Consider the following 24,270-nt stretch of genomic DNA (forward strand, 5'->3'; position numbering starts at 1 on the left):
TATCATGAGCTTCAAGGTAGAGGCATCCCACTACCTTCCATCCCAAGTCACGGTGAGAATGGTAGCAAGTAGAATCAAGGAAACTGTCCCACCCCTCCCATGGAGTTCCATCTGTCTTGTATAACCCCATCAACCCATATTCAAGTCATTTATCCAAACAACTGACTTGTTCCTACAATCACTCTCATGACATTAGTAATCATAGCTAAATATTAGTTAAAACTTTAAATTCTAGTGTCAACAGTATGCGATTGATCAAACCAGAGGTTGTTGACTCATCACATGTAGGTGCATCTGGGTGGCCTCTTGCCACACTCAATAATCATCAACAATATCTACTTATAGTGTTAGTCATTGATATAATTACACATGCTTAATTATCATTATGGCATAAGCAACAACATAAACGCTAATTGAAAGCAATGAGCTAGTCATCAAAATATCTAAACAAGGCAACATATAACGAATTAATCATCATGATTACACATGATCATCAAATAGATCCAATGCAACCAAAAATAACATCAAACTCATACATCACAATTATCATCACATCTACTAATAATAATAGTAAAATAATCTGATCATCAACTTGAGGTCCTCAAAGAATAATGTATGTTCCATAAGGTTATGTCAAGGTTAAGGTAATATCGAAGTCATTCAATAAGAGAAAGGCACTACATAAACCCCTTCTTACCTATAGACTTCGTCCCAAATTCCTCAAAATAAGAAAGGAAAACAGTGACATGTCTCCTCATCATCTTCCCAAATAGTCGAATTAGGACTCAAATTGTCCCACTAGACCTTCACTTGGTCCACCAATCGCCTCCTAAGTTGTAGATTTCATTCGTCCAATATTCAAATTGGCTTGGCCATCATCGTGCCCTCGTCCGAGACCTACAAACAACTCAAGTAAATAACATGCAAACGATCTAAAATATAATGACATAATACATACACATGGAATATATCATGCATACATGCTAATGATGTAGGTAAGGCAAGCCTATATGCCACTGACCATTTCTTCTCTATGACTTCATATGGTATAACAAATTGTGGAGACAACTTCACTCCCTTCCTAAACCTTGTGGAGCTCTTTTAGAGCCTTAATCTCAAAAAAACCCTACCATCTACTTCATAACTTCGGTTAGTCAGATGAGCATCAACATAGCTATTTTGTTGATCGTGTGCTTCCTTTATCCTTCCCTTGATCATGGTCATTTCATCTTAATGGAACTCTGGTAATTGTTATTGTAAAAAAATTCCACCAATGGTAAAAGTTCTTCCCATCTTTTTTAATGATCCATCACATACATTTGTAGCATGTCCTCGAGGATTTGATTAGTCCTCTATATTTAATCATTTGAATCTGAGTGATAAGTAATACTAAATTTTAACTGGATTCCCAAGGATTCATGGAAATTAGTGTAAAACCTTCCAATAAACACCACTCCCCATATGTGATATGATCTTCCTTAGCATTTTGTGTAATCTTAGAATCTCATCAATGAAAACTCTAGCCATCTCAGGTGCCTTATATGTAGTTTTAACTAATATAAAATAGGCGCTTATAGTCAACATTTCCACCACTAAAAATATATCATCATGTCTCCTTGAAATCATTAGTAGTTCCACAATGAAATCCATTGATATAACTTCTCGCTTATACTCTGGTATCTCACGGGGTTGCAATAAACCTATTGGATGTTTGTTCTCAGATTTTACTTGCTAACACTCTAAACATCTTGCTACAAATTCACAATGCCCTTCTTCGTCCATTTCTAGAAGAATAACGATTTTAGGTCTACACTGATATTCTCAACACTGAGGAGTGCCATGTATACTTCTCAATGTGCTTTGCTCAAGACCTGACGCATTTCTTCATTCGATGGCACATATATCCTTCCATGGAATTGTAGTAGTCCATCATTATCTAGAAAGTACCCCTCATATTTTGGGATCATCATTTCATCCTCCCTTAATTCGTGGCTAACCTCATTGTACCAGGTATCCTCAATTTCTAAATTAAGCAACTTCTCCCTTAGATTTTCCTTTAGGGGAATCACATAAAATATTCAAGGCCTCCTACTTAAAGCATTTTTCACCCTGTTTATTATTCCATTTATGTAATTAATATCAAAATCATATTCACTTATTAATTCTAACCACTTTCTTTGTCTAGTGTTTAAATGGTCTCACATGAATATGTTTCATAGTCCACAATGATTGGTATTAAGTTCAAATGACCTCCATAGTAGGTATTGTCTCCAAATATTTAGGGTGTATACAATAGCTTCCATTTCTAGATCATGCATTGCATATTTCTCCTCATGGGTTCTAATTTATCATGACACATATGTTATTAGTCTTCCTTCTTTCATCAATATGCAACCAACTTCTTCCTTGGAGGCGTTGGTGCAAACCAAAAATTCTGACTCCAATAAGGTAACTTAAAGATCGGTGTAGCTGTCAACAACACTTTTAACCTCTTGAATGCCTTTTCACATTTTCCAATCCAAGCAAACTTCTTATCCTCTCTTTGGAGTTTGGTGACGGGGTTGTTATCCTTGAAACCCATCGACAAATCTGTGATAATACCCAACCATTCCCATAAAAATATGTATTTGGCGACATTGATCGATGTTAGCCACTCCATGATGGCCTCAATCTTTGCATGATACACTAAATGCCTTCCCCCAAGATAATGTTTCTGAGATAATGGATCTTGGATTTATCAAAGGAACACTTAGACAACTTTCCATATAGTTGGTTCTCTCTCAAACACTGTAAAACTAGTCTTAAGTGTTTGTTATGCTCCTCTAAGGTCCTTAAGTAGATCAATATGTTGTTGATAAAAAGTTGTACAAACTTATTTATAAATTCATGGAATATCTCATTCATTATTCTCATAAAAACACCTAGGGAATTTGTCAGTCCGAAAGGTAATACTAAAAACTTAAAACACCCAAATCTTGTCTTAAAGGTTGATTTTGGGATATATTCTACCTTGATTCTTAATTGATGAAATCTTGATCTCATATCTATCTTTGAAAACATAGTGGCTCCCCTCATTTGGTCAAACAAGTCATATATCCTCTCCAAGGGATATTGATTTTTTATCATTACCTTGTTTAGTTGATGATAGTTAATGCACAGTCAGGTGTGGATCCTGATTATCTTCCTAATTCAAAGGTCTTGTTTTAGCCTGATTATCCCTTGAAATGAAATGTTATTTAAGCATTGACGTAACACTTTTAAATATTTTAGGATGGATCTATTATATTGTTATCAATTTTTTCACAATAATATTTGCATCAAGAGATGCTTTATAGCAAATTATGGGGGAGATGATGTTATGTTAGAGAACTTTAAATTAAAAATAACATAATACTAAAAATAAGTTGGTTTAATTCAAAATAAAAATACAACTTTGCTTAATTATATGGATCATGAATTGAACATACAATCCCTTGGAAGACATGGAAACAACTCCATATTATATGGGATGAGCCAATAACTTAATATAAACTTATATTATTGTTCATAATGTAGTGGAGTTTGTAAGGGTGGTAGGAGGGGGAGGGGTACTCTATGGCCCCAACAAATACCAATTGTTTAGGTACTCACGGGGTCTTGTTCATATGATAAATAATCAAGTAGAGATATATGGTATCTACCACGGACTTTTGTTAGCCAAAATACATCAGGCAGACAAACTTATGATTATGGGAGATTCTCTCCTAATCCTGCATCATCTAGTCAAAGGCTCCCTCCCAAAGAAGAAATCCATGGAAAACATCATAAAAAGAATTAGGAAAATCACGGAAGGTATCACATCCAAAGCACATTTCCATGTCCTAAGAGACTTCAATAGAGAAACAAACAAGTATGTTAACGAGGGGTGTAAATTGAAGATAGGTGAACTAAAGATTAATGGCCAAATCAAACATGCTATAATTCCCTAATGGTAGATGAAGTCTATTATTATTTTTTAGTTAAATTGGTTGATATAAGAAAATATAAAAATAGAAATTTGGGGGCCCAAGTGACTTCGTGGAAACTCTAAGGAAACACATGCATGCAAACATGCCATTGTGAAAGATTCATAGTCAATTAGTAGTGTTATGTCTTGTAAATTATGTGTTTTGTTAGGGCGGTTTTATAAGGCATTCCCCTACAAAACCCCTCTTTTTGTTGCTTATATATATTCTCCTTAAGAAAATCATGTATTCTTATTGAAATTAAAAAAAAATGGAAAATTTTGATAAATCAACTTTATAATACCTGATGTATTTGTTGTGAAGCAAACATAGAATTATACAATATAAATACTCTTTCCAATAAAAAAAATAATGCAGTGGAGTGTGGAGATAAAACTTTAAATAGAATCTCAACCAACAAGCTTGGCCTTTAAATTTTCACATTCACTGTGAGAATATATTTTTCTATCCGGGTAATATTTTAATGAAAAGAAGAGTATTGATATGGGAAAAAAATCTAACATAATACATGCCATTACATCATTAGAGGCATCCCACATAGAAGATTGATAATTGGAAAAATATTAATCAATGCAACCAATTAAAATAAGAGTTTGTTTTGGTACTCACGACAAGTTCAAAAATCTTTTGGGTGGTTAATTACTATTCGAATGTTAAGTGTTTTTAACCTATTAATATGTTTATTATTATATTAATTTATTGTAATTAATTTTTCATTTTATAAGTCGAAAAAAAATATTATTTTTGATAAGTTGAAAGCATAAGTCTTAAAATATTACGGGCCTGGAGTATGCCCTAAAACTGCTTCTGCTTGGCTAAGAGCTCGTCTTCCTCGGACGTAAGGAAACAGGTTAACGGCCCAAGACCCAGAGGCATCTGGCAGGAGTGAAAGCCTGCTCCCTTACGGACCACCAGCGGGTTATTTCAGGTGGCGTGGTTTTCCTTGATAACAGTGATGTGTTAAACTAACATTCGTGGATAGCAGCCAGAGATGGCTGTCCTCACTGTTGGTTTGACAAACTGAGTTTGATAGGTTTTTCCACCTTTTGAAAAAAAAAAAAAAAGTCTTAAAATATTAAAAAAATATTATTAAAAAATAGCAATAAGGATTTTTAATTTAAAAAATGTTATTAATTTATTATGGGAAAAAACTCGTCTAAATTTATTTTGATTGAGATTTATTAAGTGTTGAGAGGGAATAACTTAAAGTGCAAACTTTTTCTAGAATGCAAAAACTTAAAGAAATGTTTGCACCGGGATAAGTTTGATTACTCTTGATATTTGATAAATATGGGGTTAGGACATATCTTGGTAATAATAATAATCTATTTTTAAATCCATTATTAGGTCAAACACCAAATTGGTGTATGAGACCCTTTTGTTTATAGAAAAGAGACTCCCGCTATACATAAACAAAACTTCATTAAACATAAATATAATTAAAAAAAAAAATTATGATAGAAATAATATATATATTTTCAAATAAATTATATAATAAAAATCACAATTATTCATTAAAAGAGAGAAAAATGACTAACGAAATTACTTTTTGTTTTTTACATATATATATATATTATAAATTTACACAAAATTCAAGTTAACTCACCCATTTAGGAACAACCAGCATTATGGGGATGGCTCTACGGTGTGAAACTTCGCAAAACTTTCTATTATAGGGTCTAGTTTTTTTGTTTTGTTTTGTTTTGCAGCCTACGGTCAGGGTGGAATCCAACGAAGGGTTTATAAGCACCAATATTATCCTAGCATGTGAATGACGTTGTATGGTATATGACATAACCATAAGGAAGTAACCTATTTAGAAGGTGGTGAAGGCCATATTTTTTAGCCTGCAAGGGTGGTCACCGCGATGGATTTTTCGGGGATTACATAGTATTTCCACAACACCTTTTGAGTATCTACTAGCATGGAGGAAGATGTGGTGGATTACTCGGCAGACCCATGCAAGGATTATCTGATTTAGATAGAGCCTCCACATTAGCAACCAAATGTTTATCTAAATACTACAGTTGGCTCTCTGGAAACAAGTGTTTTCTCATTGTTCCCTAGTTTACCTAGAGTTTCCCATTTTCCCCTAATTTTGGTTCTAGAATGGGGGTATCGTTAGATGGGTCATTAGGGTTACCGACGAATTCGTTGAAGGAAGTGAAATCTTGGCCTTTATCCTTTAGTGGAGATATCAACATGACTATCAATTCCTTGGAAGCATTGAGTTTTGCAGAAGGTTGTTTAAATCAATCGAACAATGGTAGGGTTTTCGCGTGAAGGGTTTGTGACTTTAGAGTTATTTGGGGATTTTGGAAGTTTACTAATCCATGGAGTGGGGAGTTTCGTCACTTTTGCCCCTGGTTCTAGGTTCATAATCCCGAACGGAGGTCATGCTCCAAAATTTTTATTAGAGTCATCGAACTTTGGGGAGTCAATTTTGATTGGGTTATGCTTTCAGGGCTAAGGGGTGTGCAAGAGATTGGAGTTTTAACTGGCCATGTAAGCTTCGTGTTGAATGAGTCACATGGTGGAGGGAGTGTGAAAAGCAAATTAAAAAAGGAAAGGTAAAAAGTATAAGAGCACAAAAGTGAGAGAGAAGGATAGGTTTCTTATTCTTGGGGATGACCTCAAATTTGATGAATTTATGGAAACAACGAAGAGGGTTTTGGTTGGAAGAGTTAGGGGTGAAGCTACTCATCAACTTGTTTAAGAAAATGGACACAGGAGACATGGGGCAAGGTTTTGCAGACTTTACCAGAAATTTGCACTCCTTCTTAGGGATGGTTTGCCCTCAAATTTAACAACACAAAGAAGGCATGTAGCGTGCTCACTAACCATTGGAATATATAACAAGCTCCAATCTACTTTAAGAGATGGTCACCTCTTTTAGACTCAGAAAAGGAGAAATTGGGGCTGGTCAAATTTGGCTTAGACTCCCAATATTACCTCTGCATTTATGGACATAAGGTATCTTTTGTTGGATTGGGGACTATTTGGGAAACATTTGGACCATGATAGGTCAAACCTTGAGATGGGTAAAATGTCCTTCGCTAGGGTTCTGGTTTTCTTGGATACTATAGAGGGGTTGGCAACAGATCTCATTCTGTATTATACAGGGTATACTCATAATCAGAAGCTAGATTACAAGGGGGTTCCATTTTGTTGTTGTCGGAGTCATGAAGTGGGTCACATTTTTAGGGACTGCCCACTTGTTCAAAATCAAAATGGGGGGTGGAGAAGTGGTGGAGAAGTGGGTGCACATGGTCATGGTTGTAGGCAGGGTATAGAGGGGATTGACCTACACCAGAGGTAAAGATCTCCCCTGAGACAGGCTGCTCCAGAAAATCTCCCTTCTGATAGGTGTCTAACCCATAAGGACAATATTGGTACATAAGCTCGTCGACAAGATTTTGAGATCCCTTCTCCGATGTCGGGGAAAGGAATACCATTTTTTATCAGTTATCAAAATAAGGTACACAATAGGACCTGGGCACATGGTTAATTATTGAGCATAATGGAGTTGAACATTATCAGTATTACCATCATTTGTTCATAGATATTTTTTGAAGGCATGAAGACAAGGAATAACAGAGAGATCCAGGATATTGAGGAGATTTTTTTGTACACCCATATGGTGCTACCAGACGTCTATCATGTTTTTATTTATGTTTATATTATTTATTTTGCTCGGAGGTATGTATGATGCATATATAGATTGATGTTATCAAACATGTCGGTATAAATTTTTGGATACTTAGTAGGGATCTGCATAGAAGACCTACTAAGTTACTTTGGACATCTACCATAGTATTTGCTACACAATTTTTGGATATGCTTTTACAACATCTACTACATGTAATTTTCAATACATCATTAATGAAAATTACAATTTTTCCTTTGGGAGAAAAACTCACCCATTTAAAAAAATGAAGAAAAAGACAGTTTCTCTATGACCTTCAAAATAATGACATTTGTACTTTAGTAGAAAGGGGTTTTGTCGTTCTACTTTTCCTTTTACTTTTAACTTCTATTATTTTTCTTTTATTTTTTAATTATTCGGTTTCATCTATCTTTGTGTTTAATTTTAAAACAAGTCAAAGTTTTAAAAGAAATGACCTCTAGATGGGTTAAGAAGGGATGTAATAAATAGAAGGGAGGCGGGCTAGTCGTCACCCAATATAATGAATGAGGACAACGTGCCTCACCATCCTCCTCCCACTTAATGGTATGAACCTCATTCCTGATAGGCTCGATATGATGAAGACCATTACTATCCCTTATTATTTCCTCATGCTAGCCCGATACCATATCTCTACTCCTGTTAGCTCCTTGATGGTGCTTGGTTCATTCTTGCTTCATGTTGTGATGAAGGTTATATTATTTTACTCATCCTCCCCTTGTTGTAAGGATGTTCCCTATTCTATGCATTCCTCTCACTGTATTCTCTGCTATAGATGATGGATGTTCCCTTCTCGTCTTTTGCTTGCTCTATTGGCTTCACAGTTGCTCTGTGGCAGGGTTGTTTAATTCTCCTATTCTTGCTCGTCATCTAATGTTCTTCCCCTTTTTCAACCCTCATTTCTTTTGTATCCCCTTGTCTCAGATGTTATCCCATTACTTGCTTCTTGTCACAGACATGACTCATCACCATGTACAAAGTCTATAAGGTAGTGGGGGTTATGGTCTTAAGGGAGGTTCATGTGTAATACCCCAAACATGAATAAAAAATTGATCACAAAAATAGGTACTGATATTCAAGGCGATTAAAATCCAACATAGGGAATATTTCAATTAATTAGTATAAATCTATGAGAACAACGGGATATGAGAAACTTACCTATAGAATGAAGAAATATCTTACTTGTGATTTGTAAAAATGTTGTGCTACTCTAATCTAGTTGATGCAACCAACATTTTGGGGATGACTCTCCACCTGACTATAGGTTCAATTTCACTATGTCTTTCTACATCTTGCCACCCCTGAGCCCTCAATCAACTACCTCTGCCAGTTCCAATTTTTAAAAGAATGTAGAGGAAAAGTTTAATAATTATGATTCCTTGGATTTTTTTTTTCAACCAACAAGTAAGATAAAACCTTTTTCAAATAACAACCTCACATACATACTTCCAACAATCTTCCTTCATTTAACAAATGGAAGGAATCATCCATAAAACTAGCCACCACTCCCTCTTTGGTTTTAAGCACTTAAAAAACACAATGTTCTTTATAATTTAACCAACTCATTTAGATACAATGTAATTTGAAGTTCCACAACATAACTTTTAAAAATTTCCATACTTTTTTTTTAAAGAAATGGGTAGTTCTATATTAATATAACCGGAAAACAGGCCAACTTCTTTACAATAACTTCTTCAATAATGTTCCAACATTGTTCAAAAAACATCCTACATCTACCCAACCTTGTCTTAATTATAATTCTAACAACATTTGTCTTGTAAAGTCTCCAAAAGACTCCACATAATACTACATAACTACAAAACATTCAAAATCATGACAACAAACTAAACAAAGAACTACCCATTTCCTTCATTCTCAGCACTAGGGCTTCCAGTTGGTTCACCTTGTTCAACTTCCTTCCACTTGAAGAGGGGGCGCCAATGTTGTTCCAATCTCTTCATCATCTTGCGGGACTACTTGTTCACAAAGAGGGGAGGGTTCAAAAAATCCAAAGACTTCTTTGAGAACACCTAATCTAGCAACTTCCATATAAACTTCTATATTATCCACCTTGATAGTCAGATTTTCCATCTTAGTGTCCAAATTTTGCACCGAGAGCTAAAGACATTCAACATCCTTGTGGAAATCTTCCAATTGACTAGAGACCAAAGCAAAATGGGAACAAGCCTCTAAAGCTATTTGGTCACTAACCTTGGCAAGAAGAGCCAAGAGGTTTATCTTGATTGCTGCCAAGTGTTCCTCTGTAACATTCCCACTGTCGTTCCTATCTAGAGATGTCATGGTGCAAATTACTCAACCTCGAACACAAACCAACAACATTCTTATTGCTTGCAAACTCCCTTTATAATGCATGCCACAATCTATGTTGCCTTCGATATTGGACTATGCACATTGATAATTGACGTACCTTCTTTGTGCATTCATATCGCGAAGAGCCATCCATATAGCCGCCACTCTTCTCACTATCACATATGGAATTAACTTCTCCAGATCAAATGGAGTACTTACCAATCTTGGTCTTAAGTGAGGATTAAATGCAGGCCACAATGGAATCCACTTGTCTGTTAACATGATGTTTCCTTGTTGAAACTCCCATCTAGAAAGTCGAATACTTCTGTCGTTCTTACAGGATTGCCGCCCTTCGAGATCCTTCCTCGCCTTGGGCTTGGAGATTATAATAAGTGGCCTATCAAACCTTAATTCCTTATGTATCATTAATGTAAAGAGTTCTTTCCATACTAAATGAAAATTCATGGAATGTGGGATATAGATGGATTGCCTTGATCATAGATTATCACTCCTTGCTCGAGGTTTGCGCCCTTATTAGCTTGCTCATCCATAGATTTGTTATTTTCCCTCTTCACATGGAAGAATTTGATAGCATCCAATTTCTTGATTAACATCCCGATCTGATGGTATATCGGCGACAAATTTTATTCTAAGCTTTCAATAATTTTGTGATACTTTTGAATAATGATCAATGAATCACCAACTACACATAATTGTCGAATTCCTCTCAATATCACTATCTTTAGTCCTTGCCAAAGGGCTAAGACTTTTGCTTGGTTATTTGATGTTGTTCCTAACCCAAACAAATTTCATTTCTATTTCTCCATCAAGGTGATAAAAAACCCTTCGCACTCTTGCCTTCGCAAAAACTTCCATAATTATTAATTATCGTTACATCTTCCATATACTTATCCACATAAAAACTTTTCCAAATCTAATTACATTTTTATATTTATCCGACATTGAAAATTATTTTTTCCTCCCAAACTATGAGAAGCACACCTAATATCATCTCAATGATTTCAAGACATCAATTAACATTTTTCCGACTCATCAAAGAACTTAAACATTGGATGCAAACCTTTAAACGTGAGCTCAAGGAACCTAATGTTGCCATGTTATCCTCCATGAAAATACATTGCAAGAACTAACTTAAATGGACAAGTAAAGGAAAAGGTTACGAAATGAAGGTTTAGATTGGGTGGGTATCTCTACTTATTTATCTCTCACCATTACCAACAACTTGTTAACTAATTTTGTCATTTTTTTTTAATCCATGATTACGAAGACTTACTTTTGTCATTCTAACTAAAGCATGCCGATGAATAATAAATTTATTGAATAAATAAATATGTATAAGTTAATTATATAGATTAATATTGGTTAATTATTTACATATAAATTGATAAAATTTATTATATTTCAATAACTAATGGTAAATGTGGGTTGATTCATTATTATTATTTAATGAAAATTTTGTTATTTAAAATGATATATTAATGTTTATGGGTCTCGGATAGATACTCCTTGATGTGAAGTCACCGGTTCAATTCCCAATTCCCTATCCAAATCGGGGTGATATATTGAATATGATGAAGATGTAGTCCCACCAAGCTTATAAAAAGAGAATGATATATTAGTGATTCGTAAAGGGGTAGACTCTCACTTATTGAGTTGAATTCTACAACCCAGATGTGTAAGTATGTTTGTCCCTCCTAAAATAAAAATAAAATATTCTCTAAAAAGAAAAACAATGTCGACTATAATAAAAAACAAAAAAAAAATTCTTTGCATATTTAATTAGTTGTCCATATGACCTAATATAATTTCATATAAACTAATTAGAAATAAAAAAATGTGAGAAAAATGTTTAAACCTTATACTTTTCAAAAATATTTTAACAACTTTCTTTTAAAATATTTTTTTAGGTGCAAATTTCATATAACATGACTCGAGAGGGATCAAATTTTGCACCTAAAAAAATTTGATCCCTATCGAGTCTGTTAGATCCATGCTTAAGATGAATCTATGCTAGTGTTATATACCTCTAAGTTTTGGGTTATTAAGTTGTGTCTTTAGGTTTAAGAAAGATGAACTCTTAACCAATCAAAAACATCTTTAAGTATTCCAAGAGAAAAAATGTGATTTTAATTGAGATACTATATGTAAGAAAACTAATTTTCCTTGTAGTCATTGTTGGGACTGCCTTCAATGGTGTCATGTGCTTTCTAATAGCATCCAACCTTAATCCCATACACAAGACTAGATACTACCTTTTGTTGCAATTTAACTTCTTACTCATGCCCAAGACGAACCTTGTTTTTAATTATGTGATTCACACAATTTATTATTATTATTTTGATTATTGGCCTATTTTTATTGGTGTAATTTGAATTCTTAAATGCAAGTGTATAATTGTATAATTATTGGGCTAATTTTATATGGGATGAATTCAAACCTCTATCACTATAACCTTTAAATACTTATACATACTCCTTCCATAAACACAAATAAATAGAAAAAATTTAATCCTCAACATATTTTTAGTACATAAAACTTCATTTTCAAAACACGTAATAATTAAATTGCCTTCTAAAAACTTAAACAAATACAATTTAACCTTAAAATAAAAAATAGTTTTTTAACCTGCCATAATAACCTAAAAAGATAAGACTATACCACAACCTACCGTAATAACCCCAAAAAAATAATAACATATCACAACACCGATAAAATATATTGCAAATTGGATACAAATTTTCCTCTGCATAATTTGACCTCTTACCCACCAAAATAATACGTACATTTTAAAATCTATATAATTTAGACCATCACCATACAACAAGCCATAAATAACCTATAGATTTCCCATACACGAAGGCAAAAAGCTAAAAAAAATAAAGTCCCTCCGCTAAAATATAAATCTTAATTAAGAAAAATCATCCTAAAATACCATACTTCCCTCTATAGAACTCCGTAATTTCCCTTGACATTTCCATAATGATAGTCAATCACAGAGGATTTCCACTCGGGTATCCCGGGATCTAACACATCAGGATATTAGGCGCACTCTTCTCGCATTTAAACCACTCTGCACGGCAGCGTTATATGTGCTGGGACCTCGCCGAAGGTTCTATCCCTTTTGTTCAATTCTGCGCAAACAGGAGAATGGCAATTTAAATTTCGTTTCAGAATCTACTTGAATCTCACATCTCTGTGCATCCGAATCCATCGAGCGGACGAATCCAACCCTAATTAACCTACAACGAAATTTCATTGCGGCCATTAGTTTTTTTCTCGTTGAGCAGCCATGATCACGGGCAGTAAGATCAAGTCTCTGGACTTTTACAGGTGAAGCTCGAAGTTATTTATCACTTTTTGAGATATTTTCTTTCACTGCAAGGCCTGATCTTATACTTACTAGCAGTCAACATATAAATTCATTTTCATGGATCTACTGTAGATGCGAGCAAATAAATATCCATGCTTATGGTTGATTCTATTTACTATAGTCTATAATCGCCAATAGGTACTCAATCGACAAATTTTCAGCTTCTTAGCTGAGTTTAAGTGCTATCAATTTGAAATTTTGTACTTTAAGACGGATTTTGCGTAGTAGTGTGCGAGTCCGGAGGGTACACGATAGATCCCTGCGAGGTCACTCAGTGGAAGCTTAGGCAATTTGAATTAAATATTTATTTTGCACTAAATATAAAATAGTGCCTCAGTTCTAAATGCGCGAGACTCTTAGTAGCATCGATCTCTGATAAGTTAGAGAATGCAAAAATAAGTCTGATTTGCTGTGTGTTGTGACCTGTTATCTAAATGAGTTAGGTTTGTCAAATTGACTTTTTCCCAGATATTTAGCAAAATATAACCCGAATAATGCCTAATTTAACCGAATTTGCCAATATTTGCAAGAAATATCTTAATTTAATGTTAAAAAAGGGAAAATTCTTGATAAGGAAACGCTCGGGTATCCATTTACAGTCCGATATACGAATCCATACGATATTGAACCAGTAAATGATCCCACAAGAGTAACTACAGGAAAAAGGTAATCGGCACATGAAGAAAAACTAAGTGAGATCGAGAAAGGAAAGAACAGAATAGAATCATCCACAAAACAAAATTAAATCATTTGAAAAAATCATATTCTGAAAAGTAACACTTTTCATAACAAATAAATCTTGTATTAAAAAATTAAACGATTTGGTCAAACTATGCTTTATTTTTGTGAAATTATTTATTCCTTTCTATGGTATAATTTGTGGGGATCCTTGAATTTCGGAGGGATTTGATGTCTTCGCTCAGCATTGAAGGTATTATCAACTATCTGTTGTATGTCACAAAGAGAGAACATTTCAATAAGGCAACGAGCCTAATGCCGATGACAGACTGATCGAAATTTGAGTATTAGGTCCATGTCATCCATGAGCAAGGAAGCTTGGTGTACTGTGGCTTCCTTGGTTTATGGAGATTGTAAGCCAAAGCAGTTTTTTGGAGTCATTATTTTCTATTCTTTACTATTTATGTACATGTTACTTTGGGGGTTAGCACAACTGAAATAGTACAAGAGCCGTGTTCAGGTTACAATGGGCACTGTAGCGGGATCCAGGATAGTCATCACAGAAATCTTTCTTGTTATTGAAATATTTAGAGTTGTACGGTTTTGCTGCCATAAACTTTACTATTTAACTGCCTTCAAAATTAATGCATGAACCATCGTGCATTCAACAAGTATCTTCAAAACCACCGTGACATACTCCCACCCCTCCTATTTCCTCTTATAGACCACTGTATTGACCAACAAAGCTGATGTAATTTTTTTTTTTTTGTTTTTTCACAATAATCTTTAGATTTGATATTAAGAAAAATGGCAGCTAAATCAGACAGCATTGGAATACAAAACAATTTAGATCTGTTTGGCGTTGGTTGGAGTTCCAAAGCGAAGGACTTACCAGCCAAAAAAGCACTAGGCCTGCCTGTACAGCACCATCTGTATAAAGTTTGACAGGTACACTGCCTTACAAACTGTAATAATAATAATAAACTATGATAAAACATAAGAGTTCAGGAAAATAAAACCCAAACAGATTCATGCTGAAGGTGGGCTTCAGTTTCTTTGTCCACCTGAGACTCCAATCTTTCGTTTTCTATGTGCACCGTACTGACATTGATGTACATGGATGCATGGAGAGCTTCTACGGAACCTTCCATCAGCTCAAAGTGTTGGGTGTGCTAGGTATTGGAACACACGACTGAGGCTGCAATAATGCCACAGAAGGAAGAGTCCCCCAAGGTTCCCTACTGCAGGGGGAGGTGTCAAAGACTTGAAACTACTCTTGGGGGCGAGATTGAGATGGGCCATGCCAATTGGGAGGCCCAATCCATCTGCCTCCCTTGTGACTCAGCATAAAGGACCCTACCTATTCTTCCCATTCCTTTAGTTCTAGGCCATGCTTTGCATCCTGCACGGTGGTCTCTTGCTCTATTTGCTTGAATCTGCTACCCAAACCGCTCTTTCGATCAATTCCACTGTTAGGTTGCATTCATAATGATGCAGTGACTCTCTACAATCGCTCTTTCATATCTCTTGAGTTCTCTTTGCTCATCATTTAATCACATAGAACACAACACTTGTTGTAGCAATGATAGTGTGCCATGGTAGTGCTTGACCTGAATGGTATGAGCCAGATGGTGCTAGAAAGCTTGCTTGTGTAGAGAGAGATGCAGAACCGGGGGACACCCCCTGCCCTCTTATCCTTCTCACCAGACTTTGAAGTTTGGAATGAACCCATGGAGGATCTACCACAACTAACAGGAAACTCAAGAAATAATACACACAGTAGATGATATTGCCATTGTCTAGTTCATTAGCGTGCTCAATGGAGGAGGAAGTGTGTGGCCTCATCGATGACAAGACTACTGTAACATCCTTTCTCTTTCTACCTTTGATGAGACAAGTCTTGTAGGTTGGCTTGTTTTTCATAAATTGCTTACGCGTCATGGAAGGGGTAGAGTGGCACTATGGTATTCTGACTCCTCCTTTGTCTTATAAATCCCTTTTTTCAAGCAAGCCTTGGAGTTGGTCTTGTTGTTGGATTCTATGTCGAGGCATCTTAGGATGTGGAAGAACTTGAGTTGCTTGAATTCACTTATCATCGAGACGGCTCTTTGACAAATTATTGATAATGTTCATTTTGTGGGGAGGATTTAGTGGGAGAGGGATCACAAACCAACAAATTGCCTATCAGTGTAGCCCTTCTAACCCCTTTGTCCATGGGAGTGGTGAGATCTTGTAATATTGCTAGTGCTTTAGCTTCATTATTTGTAGCATTTCCTGGACCCTTAGTGAACTCCATTTCCATTTATCCACCCATGTCATAGACTACACCCTCCCCGTGCATGCACTTGTTGCCCCTAAAAGTGATGTAATTTTAAATAAGCATGACTATAGTCTATTATGATTAGAACACATAGAATTTTAGTAGGATCAGGGTGATGCACACAAAAACCTGAAGCAGACGATAGTAACTCTTTCTTGTCATGTTCTCATTTTCCATTCTATTGTTGCCTTTGAAGTTTGGGTGGGGTGGCTCTTTTTTCATTGTATGCAAATGTCATTTAAGGGCTTTTAGCATTTACCATCTCTCTACTAAACTTGGAAATTACTTTGGGGGATTTGGAGTGTGCTTTAGGTTGGTAGTGCCATGTATGGATTTCTCATCAATGTACGTGCAGACCTCATAGAGTTATGCGTCAGCCCTGAGCTTCACTAACATAAAATCTACATCAATTAGGAGATTTTGATGTGATTGTGTTGTTTATTCTTTATGAAATCATTAAATAGTTTTCCATTTTCCATATTACATTCTTTCTACATTTTTTTTGGCTGTAACTATGTTATCTTGGACACATGGATGATTCCTTGTCTAATTTTTGTGTCTAAATGTAACATATTAGATGAAAAACACAATGTTGCCCCATCTATGTTATCTTAAACTGAGGAAAATGAGAAGTTGATGTAATAAGGTAAAAATGACATTTCAATGTTAGTTGTATCAATCATTCTAATTACGTTCCAGTCAGTGTTACTTGGGAGTGGGAGCAAAAGCGGGGAGCGGGAGCGAAAACGGGCGTGGGAGCGACATTTTCAAAAGCTCCCGGTTTGGGAGCAAATCCCAGAGCGTTTTTTATATAATATATATATTTTTTTATATTTCTATATTTTGATACATATATGTCAACAAAAACATGTAGAATGATGAATTAGATATAAAAAACATAAAAAAAACATAGATTGAACCATATAACAACAATCATCTAGAAGTTATAATCTTCATCAACCATGTCCACAAGTTAGTAACATAGTAACATACAACATATTGAGTCATGATTCATCAATCTTAAAGTTTCAAGCTTTCAAAATTCAATATATAACATTTATCATCATTGATCACCAAAGTTGTACTTGTAAGCTAAGTGTAACCATTACAACAAATAATATCTAACATGAAATGAAATGTTATAAAATGAAATGAAACAACTTTCAACTTTCATGAAGCATCATATTCATAATTCATTACCACTGAGTTATAATTGCCAACTTCAAACTTAAATTGTCATATATTGTTTAAAAAAATATCATAATAAATATGAAAGAGTCAATAGTTATAAAAACTACTAGAAACTAGAAAAGACAAGTAAATCTATTATCTATTGCTTATGCTTGGGCCTCTTGCCACAACGAGAAATGTCTAATTTTTTAGTCTTGTTGGAAAATCAGGATCTTTATCATTAATATCACCCTCTAAGCATTAATATCCAGAGGTATCTTTGTCATTACCTCTGTATTTGTATAGGGATCTTTGTCATTAATATCACCCTCTAAGTATTAACGTAAGATAGAAAAAGCATAGCATGTCAAGTCAAGATTTTGTTTGAGTGATGCGTACAGTTTTAGGAGGGTCATGATAGAGGAGTTCGACAACCAATGTCACTAACATCAAGGTACATAGAGGGATTGGTGCTCTTGATTAAATACGAGTTCCATACCCTAATACATGACAAAATTCAATGGAAACAACGCAATCCTGAAATCCTGAAAAACTGACAAGTCTGTTGGATTTTGAATGAAATCTAAAATTCTACTTTTTGCATATGAAATCCAATGAGGTCGGAACCGCTCTTAAACATCCTGAGTCATTTCATGGTAATGTTAAAAATTTAAGTAAAAGGACTTTAAGAATTTAACATTACCATGAATCGCATATCAATACTAGGGCCATAGACTTGATCATTAAGCTGCCCCACTAAAAACTTATTTGTTTCTTTGAAAACAATTGCATTTGGAACATCATTGCAAAAAAAAATTTGCGAAAAAGGCAAAATGCTCCCAAAAGGCAGGGAGCGATTTTTTTTTAGGGAGCGCGCTCCCGAGTCGCTTCCGCCTGAAGCGCGGATTGGGAGCGGGATCGGGGGGGGGGGGCGCTCCCCCGCAACTATGGTTCCAGTGCTCTATAGAACGTTGATTTGGATCAAGAATAAAGTGAAAACCAAAATTAGAAAGAGATCATACAGGGTTGATGTGTTTTGTCATAGCATGTTTGCAAGAAGTCTACAACTTAACAGTGGTTATTTGTAGAATTTCCTTGAAATTCTGCAACTGCAGCAGTGAACAAATCTGAAACTAATTGTTGCACCAAGACACATAATTTCTCTACCAATTTGTAGCGAATAGAACAGAAATAAAACAAAGTCACACGATAGCAAAAGCACAAGATTTTTCTATGCAAACCCAACTGGGAAACCCTTTATTAGCTGTAGATTTTTTTGAGAGAATTTAAGGAATTGATCTCTTACAAAGCAATACAGAGTTACTAGAAAACACACATGTTTTCCCTGCTTAAACTAAGCTTGAACACCCTGCACACAATCCTGATCCAGCTCCTCTTGCTTGCGCTGTTTCTCTGCCCCTATCTTCTAGCGCAGGAAGTCTCCTATTTCCTAGCGCAGATTTGGGCTCCTATTATTTAGGATCCTCCTAAATCCTAGCGCACACCTGCAAGCAAAAATTCTCTCCTTCTCTTGCTGCGTATAGGCTTCTCCTTACACGCTCTCCTAGCAAGCCTCTCACACACAATCTTGTGCATACAAGAATGTTCAGTGATGTGCCTTCGTCCTCCTTTTAAACTTTTCAATCATGCTAAAATTGGCAAGTGTATTTTTGGAATTCAGACTTGTGATTGCTAAGTTAACTCAGTCTAACTGGCTAGTGTAACTCATCCTAGTCTCTATTTAGAACTTGAGACTTCTCACTTGTCCTTTTCCAAATCTAACTCGCACTAGGAGACAAACAGTTGAGCCTCTAACTATACACATGAGTTAAAATGCTTCATGAACTCGTCCTAACTTTTAGGAACTTATCCTAACTTATAGGAACTTGTGCATGCTAAAGAAAGACTGCATGTGGTCTCTTCGACTAAGGCACAAGTCAAAAAAGACCTTACTTGCTACTATTTTCAACATTATTGACCAATAGACTAGGGGGTGTTTTATGTTGTCTAACACTTTAGCTTGCTGAAATTGATCATCATAATGGCCTTAAACAATTATAATTACAATGCATATGCAATCTTCATCATTTTCTTCTGCTGACAATAATTTTTGGGAATTTTTATAACTTTCTAAGCAATCGTGGTAAATTAACACAATTTTTTTGTTAATTGTGAAATTCAGCTTTTTTGTGATTGTACAACATTCATTGTGATTGGGTTCTATGTAAATTGTTCTAATCTTATTATCTTCCTTTTACAGAGTACAAGTGTTCTCATCATGACTCCTTTGAAGACTATGAATTGTTGCAATATTTGCTTGCCAACAAATTGTATTGTGCATAGTGAATGCCTTAAGGAGAGGGTTCTTGCTTGTCTATATTGAGTGTGGCGACAATCGTCACCAAGCAACATTTAAATTCTTGGATATATATTTGGTTGTAAATTTTGTGAAATATATTATTTGGAAATCACCCTTTTTTTGATATCAAAGCTTCATTTGACTATTAATAAAATTTTATGTAAGTATCATGAATACGAAAAAATGTGGACTAGCTCTAGTGCTTGAGTGCTTGGAGCTTCATACTAGAGGTTTTAATGTTGATCCCTTGGGTTAGTTGCCTTTGTTGCATGCCTCACTCAATGTCCCTACTAGGCTAAGGTTGTAATTAGTGGCAATATGTTTACACTAGGTACCATCCGTGAAATATGGGGAAGTGCCGAAGGATTTCCTTGGAAAAAAGGTGGGAAACATGCAACATCCATGAGAACTAAAAACGCTATTAAAATTAAAAATGTGGGCTCGCTAATGTCAAGACACTTGAATACAAAGATCTGCTATAAACATTCTAAACCATTATATTTTAAATTTCCATACCTTCACAATCTCATTGTAAGCCAGTGTTTTAAAAAAGCAACATGTTTTTATGATTCAATTAATGTTAATTTTAGGTAACAATGGTATGTTCTATGCTTAAGAGCAATGCCAGGGACAAACCCCAATGTGGGGAAACCCTCTGATCAATTCTTCTTTTTATTTTTTAAAAGTTCAACAGAGAGAGAGATTACAAAATGCAATATTCACTTGCCCAATCAAAGTCAAATTTGTCTAGTCAAACAACAGCCATAGGAAGCCCTAACCAGAAAGTCAACATTGGTCAATAGGGAAAAATTTATCTTCCAAAATAGTTTGGTCAAACATAGTCAACTCGACCTCCAATAGTCATCTGAATCAGCCCAAAACAGTCCCGAAAAAGATAGTCGAACTTGCTCAACACAAAGGTGAAACCTGCAGTCAACGCTAGTCAAACAACTCTGTTTGCCTCGGTTTTTGTGCCTAGAAATGCGGCCTGCCCAAACAAAAAATCTTGTGGAAAAACATAGTCAAACTTGGTCAACTGTAGCTCAGTCAACATTGGTCAACCCTTACTGAAATTCGGTCAATGCCCAAGCAGAAAATCGCTGTCTTGTCCTTCGCACGTGTGGAGAGAGAGGCTGCCCATAAATGTGTACGACCCAATCACATGAGAGAGAAATGTATGAGTGATGAGTGATCAAATGAGGTAGATGCACCTTCTATTTATATGCAACGTTGAAGATGAATAGACATGTCTCTTGGGCTTCTGAGCCTACATTAGATTGCTGACCGACCTTGATAATTTGTCCATAAACAAAATAAATTCATAATTCCATTTGTACATGTCAAAATGAGATGATCTTTAGATCAATCCTACACCTCTTGTAGAGAGGAATCCAATAAAAATATAAGCTGCATCATATGAGCTGTTGTCAAGCCAGGAGGTAACTCCTCAAATGGAATTTGTTTATTCATTTAGATTGCTCATGGTTATATACATGAGGGAGTGACTCTTGGTTTTCATCTCCCGATGACTCTTTCTTTTCCATTATTTATTATTTACACTATTTACAACTTTACACCCAATCCACATGATTAGGTGTCAACAGCCGTCCAAGGTGGAGTTTGTCTCTAGTTGCCAAATTTAACACTCCCTCTCAACTAGGAAGAACTTCACCTGCCAAACCATCTAGCAATCTATACCATCCCTGCTCCGCTGAACCATGAAGAAATAATGAAGAAGAAATGATCAAGAATGTATCATACCATTCTCTATTGACCCGAAGTCAGTGTGAAATAATCGAGAGTGTATCATACTACTCTCCATTGACCTGAAGTCAGTCTCCATTGATCCCATATCAATATCAAACATCCTAGCATAGGGAATATGGTAGTACACGATGTGTCCATCGGTAGTACTATGGTACCTATCTTCATTTCCCTACTCATTGGCCAGATGAGAGGTACTTCCCATGAGCCCCAGACTGCATGGGTAGGATGTGCTGGTAGGAGAAGGTGAACCAATCATCTTGCTCATATGCCATAGGAGAAGGTGAACCACTCATCCTATGCATATCTCAATATGGGGTATCACAGGGGAAGGTGAACCACTCACCCTGTACACAGAACACCACTAGGGGAAGGTGAACCACTCACCTTGTACACAACACACCACTAGGGGAAGGTGAACCACTCACCCTATGGTCGCTCATCATTCCAAGAAGTACCCCAAACCCCCGAGCTCAATATCCATCTCATACGGGACCCTCATAAGAGGGTCTTTCCATGACTCCAAGTCGTCCATGGAAGGTCAAGAATTTGACCTTCCCCAGGGGCTTTGTAAGAATATCTGCGACCTGATCATCTGATCATCAGTCTCAATATGGTGAAGCTTTATTGCTCCCCGTTGTACCATATCTCGGTTAAAATGGTACCTGATATCAATATGCTTGGAGCGGTCACGAAACACGGGATTTCATAAAGACGAATCCCACTTTGGTTGTCGCAGTAGATCACGGTGGTATCCAACACTTGTCCAAACAACTCACTAAAGAGCTTCCTCAACCAAACAACTTCACATGAGGCCATACTAGTAGCAATATACTCAGCCTCAACGGTGCTCAAAGCAATTGACTTTTGCTTCCTGCTCATCGAGGATATCGAAGTAGAACCTAGAGAGAAGCAACATCCACATGTGCTCCTACGATCCACCACACTGCTAGCCCAGTCATCGTCAAAATAACCATGGAGCCTCACATTCTTGGCAGTGTATCTTAGACCATAGGTGATTGTGCCCCAGAGAGATCTCAAGAGATCCTTGGTAGCAATCCGGTGTATGTGATGAGGCTCGACCATAAACTGACTCAATGTATTCATTGCAAAACATATGTTCGGATGAGAGTTCACCAAGAACATCCGGGCCCCCACAAGTTGACAATACTTAGAAGGATTTCCCAAATCGGGCCCAACAACACATCCGCATAACTTCTTGAAGTTAAGTTCCATCAGAGTAGTCACGGACTTGCAGTCCACCATACCAAATCTTTCAAGTAGCTTCACAATGTATTTTCCTTGAGAAAGAAAAATCTCACTTGACTTTTGCCAGCCCTCCAACCCTAGGAAATAATGCATCAACCCTAGGTCCTTCATTTCAAACTCGGAAGCCAACTCCCTCTTACATTGATGAATAAGAGGGTCTGCACTTGTCAGAAAGAGATCGTCCACATAAAGTACCAAGATGAGAGGTCTATCATTCTCAACCTTAAAATAAAGGTTCAGATCAACTTCACTTCTCGTAAATCCTAGCTTCATCAGATAGCTGTCGATCCTCTCATACCAAGCTTGGGGAGCTTGCTTCAACCCATAGAGGGCTTTCTTCAACTTGCATACATGTGTCTAACGAACTTGAACTTCAAACCCCTCGGGTTGTTCAACATGGACTTCCTCCTTAATTGAACCATGTAAGAAGGCGGCCTTGACATCCATCTGGTGTAGATTCCATCCTTGCGAGGCAGCAAGGGCTATAATCGAACGGATGGTGGTATATCGGGCAACAGGTGCAAATATCTCATCGTAGTCCACACCTTCCTTTTGAGAGAAGCATCGAGCAACAAATCTAGCCTTGAACTTTTCAGCATTTCCATCAACTCCATGCTTGATCTTGTAGAGCCATTTCGAGGTGACAACGGATTTGTCCTTGGGTTTAGGGATCACATCCCAGACATCATTCTTCATAATCGACTCATACTCTTTGTTCATAGCATCCTTCCAAACTTGGCGCTTCACAACTTCTTCGAATGTGCAGGGCTCAGTTTGAACAATGGTGCTCATGGCAGTTAAGTACCCTTGGTACCTATTCGGCTTCTTACTTTCACTAAATGTCCCCCTTGGAGCAACATGTCTCTCGGCATCTTTGAGCGTTTCCCTAAGCCATGAGGGTCTCCATTTTGAGGAGGAGGGCTCATGAGGAGGTGGATCAATGGGATCCATTGGTCCTTCAGCATTGGGCATCGGTTCATCCTGCGGTTCTTCCTACTTTCTTGAATCTGCTTCTTTGTCCTTCCTTGGAATAGGAAGGTTATTAATCTTCCCAAGGGCAACATCTTCATCGAAGATGGCATCATGACTTATCTCTACTTCTCTTTGACTAGGCACATAGATTCTATATGCCCTAGAAGTTTCACTATAGCCCACAAATGTTCCTTTCTTCCCAGATGCATTCAATTTGCTTGTCTTTTCTTTCGGCACATGAAAATATACGAGACTACCAAAAATTCTAAAGTGAGAAACATTAGGTTTCTTACTGTGAAAACTTCTTCAAGAGTTTTGGAAACCAACGCTTGATGAGGGCATCTAGTT

The 24,270-nt window shown here is 36.3% G+C and overlaps 1 protein-coding gene across 1 annotated transcript in view; it reads left to right on the forward strand.

Moving 5' to 3' along the window:
* Positions 1-12,957: 12,957 nt before the first annotated feature.
* Positions 12,958-24,270, forward strand: part of LOC149216054 (protein disulfide isomerase-like 5-4) — a 206,436-nt gene continuing 195,123 nt past the window's right edge. The window contains exon 1 of the mRNA XM_089392687.1: positions 12,958-13,350. Within this exon, the coding sequence (XP_089248813.1) occupies positions 13,310-13,350 (41 nt within the window). The 5' untranslated portion in view covers positions 12,958-13,309. The remainder of the gene's footprint in view (positions 13,351-24,270) is intronic.

This window comes from Pinus tabuliformis, chromosome 1_1, assembly GCF_031772625.1.
Source record: "Pinus tabuliformis cultivar Carrire ecotype Pingquan chromosome 1_1, CPIR1, whole genome shotgun sequence".
NCBI lineage: Eukaryota > Viridiplantae > Streptophyta > Pinopsida > Pinales > Pinaceae > Pinus > Pinus tabuliformis.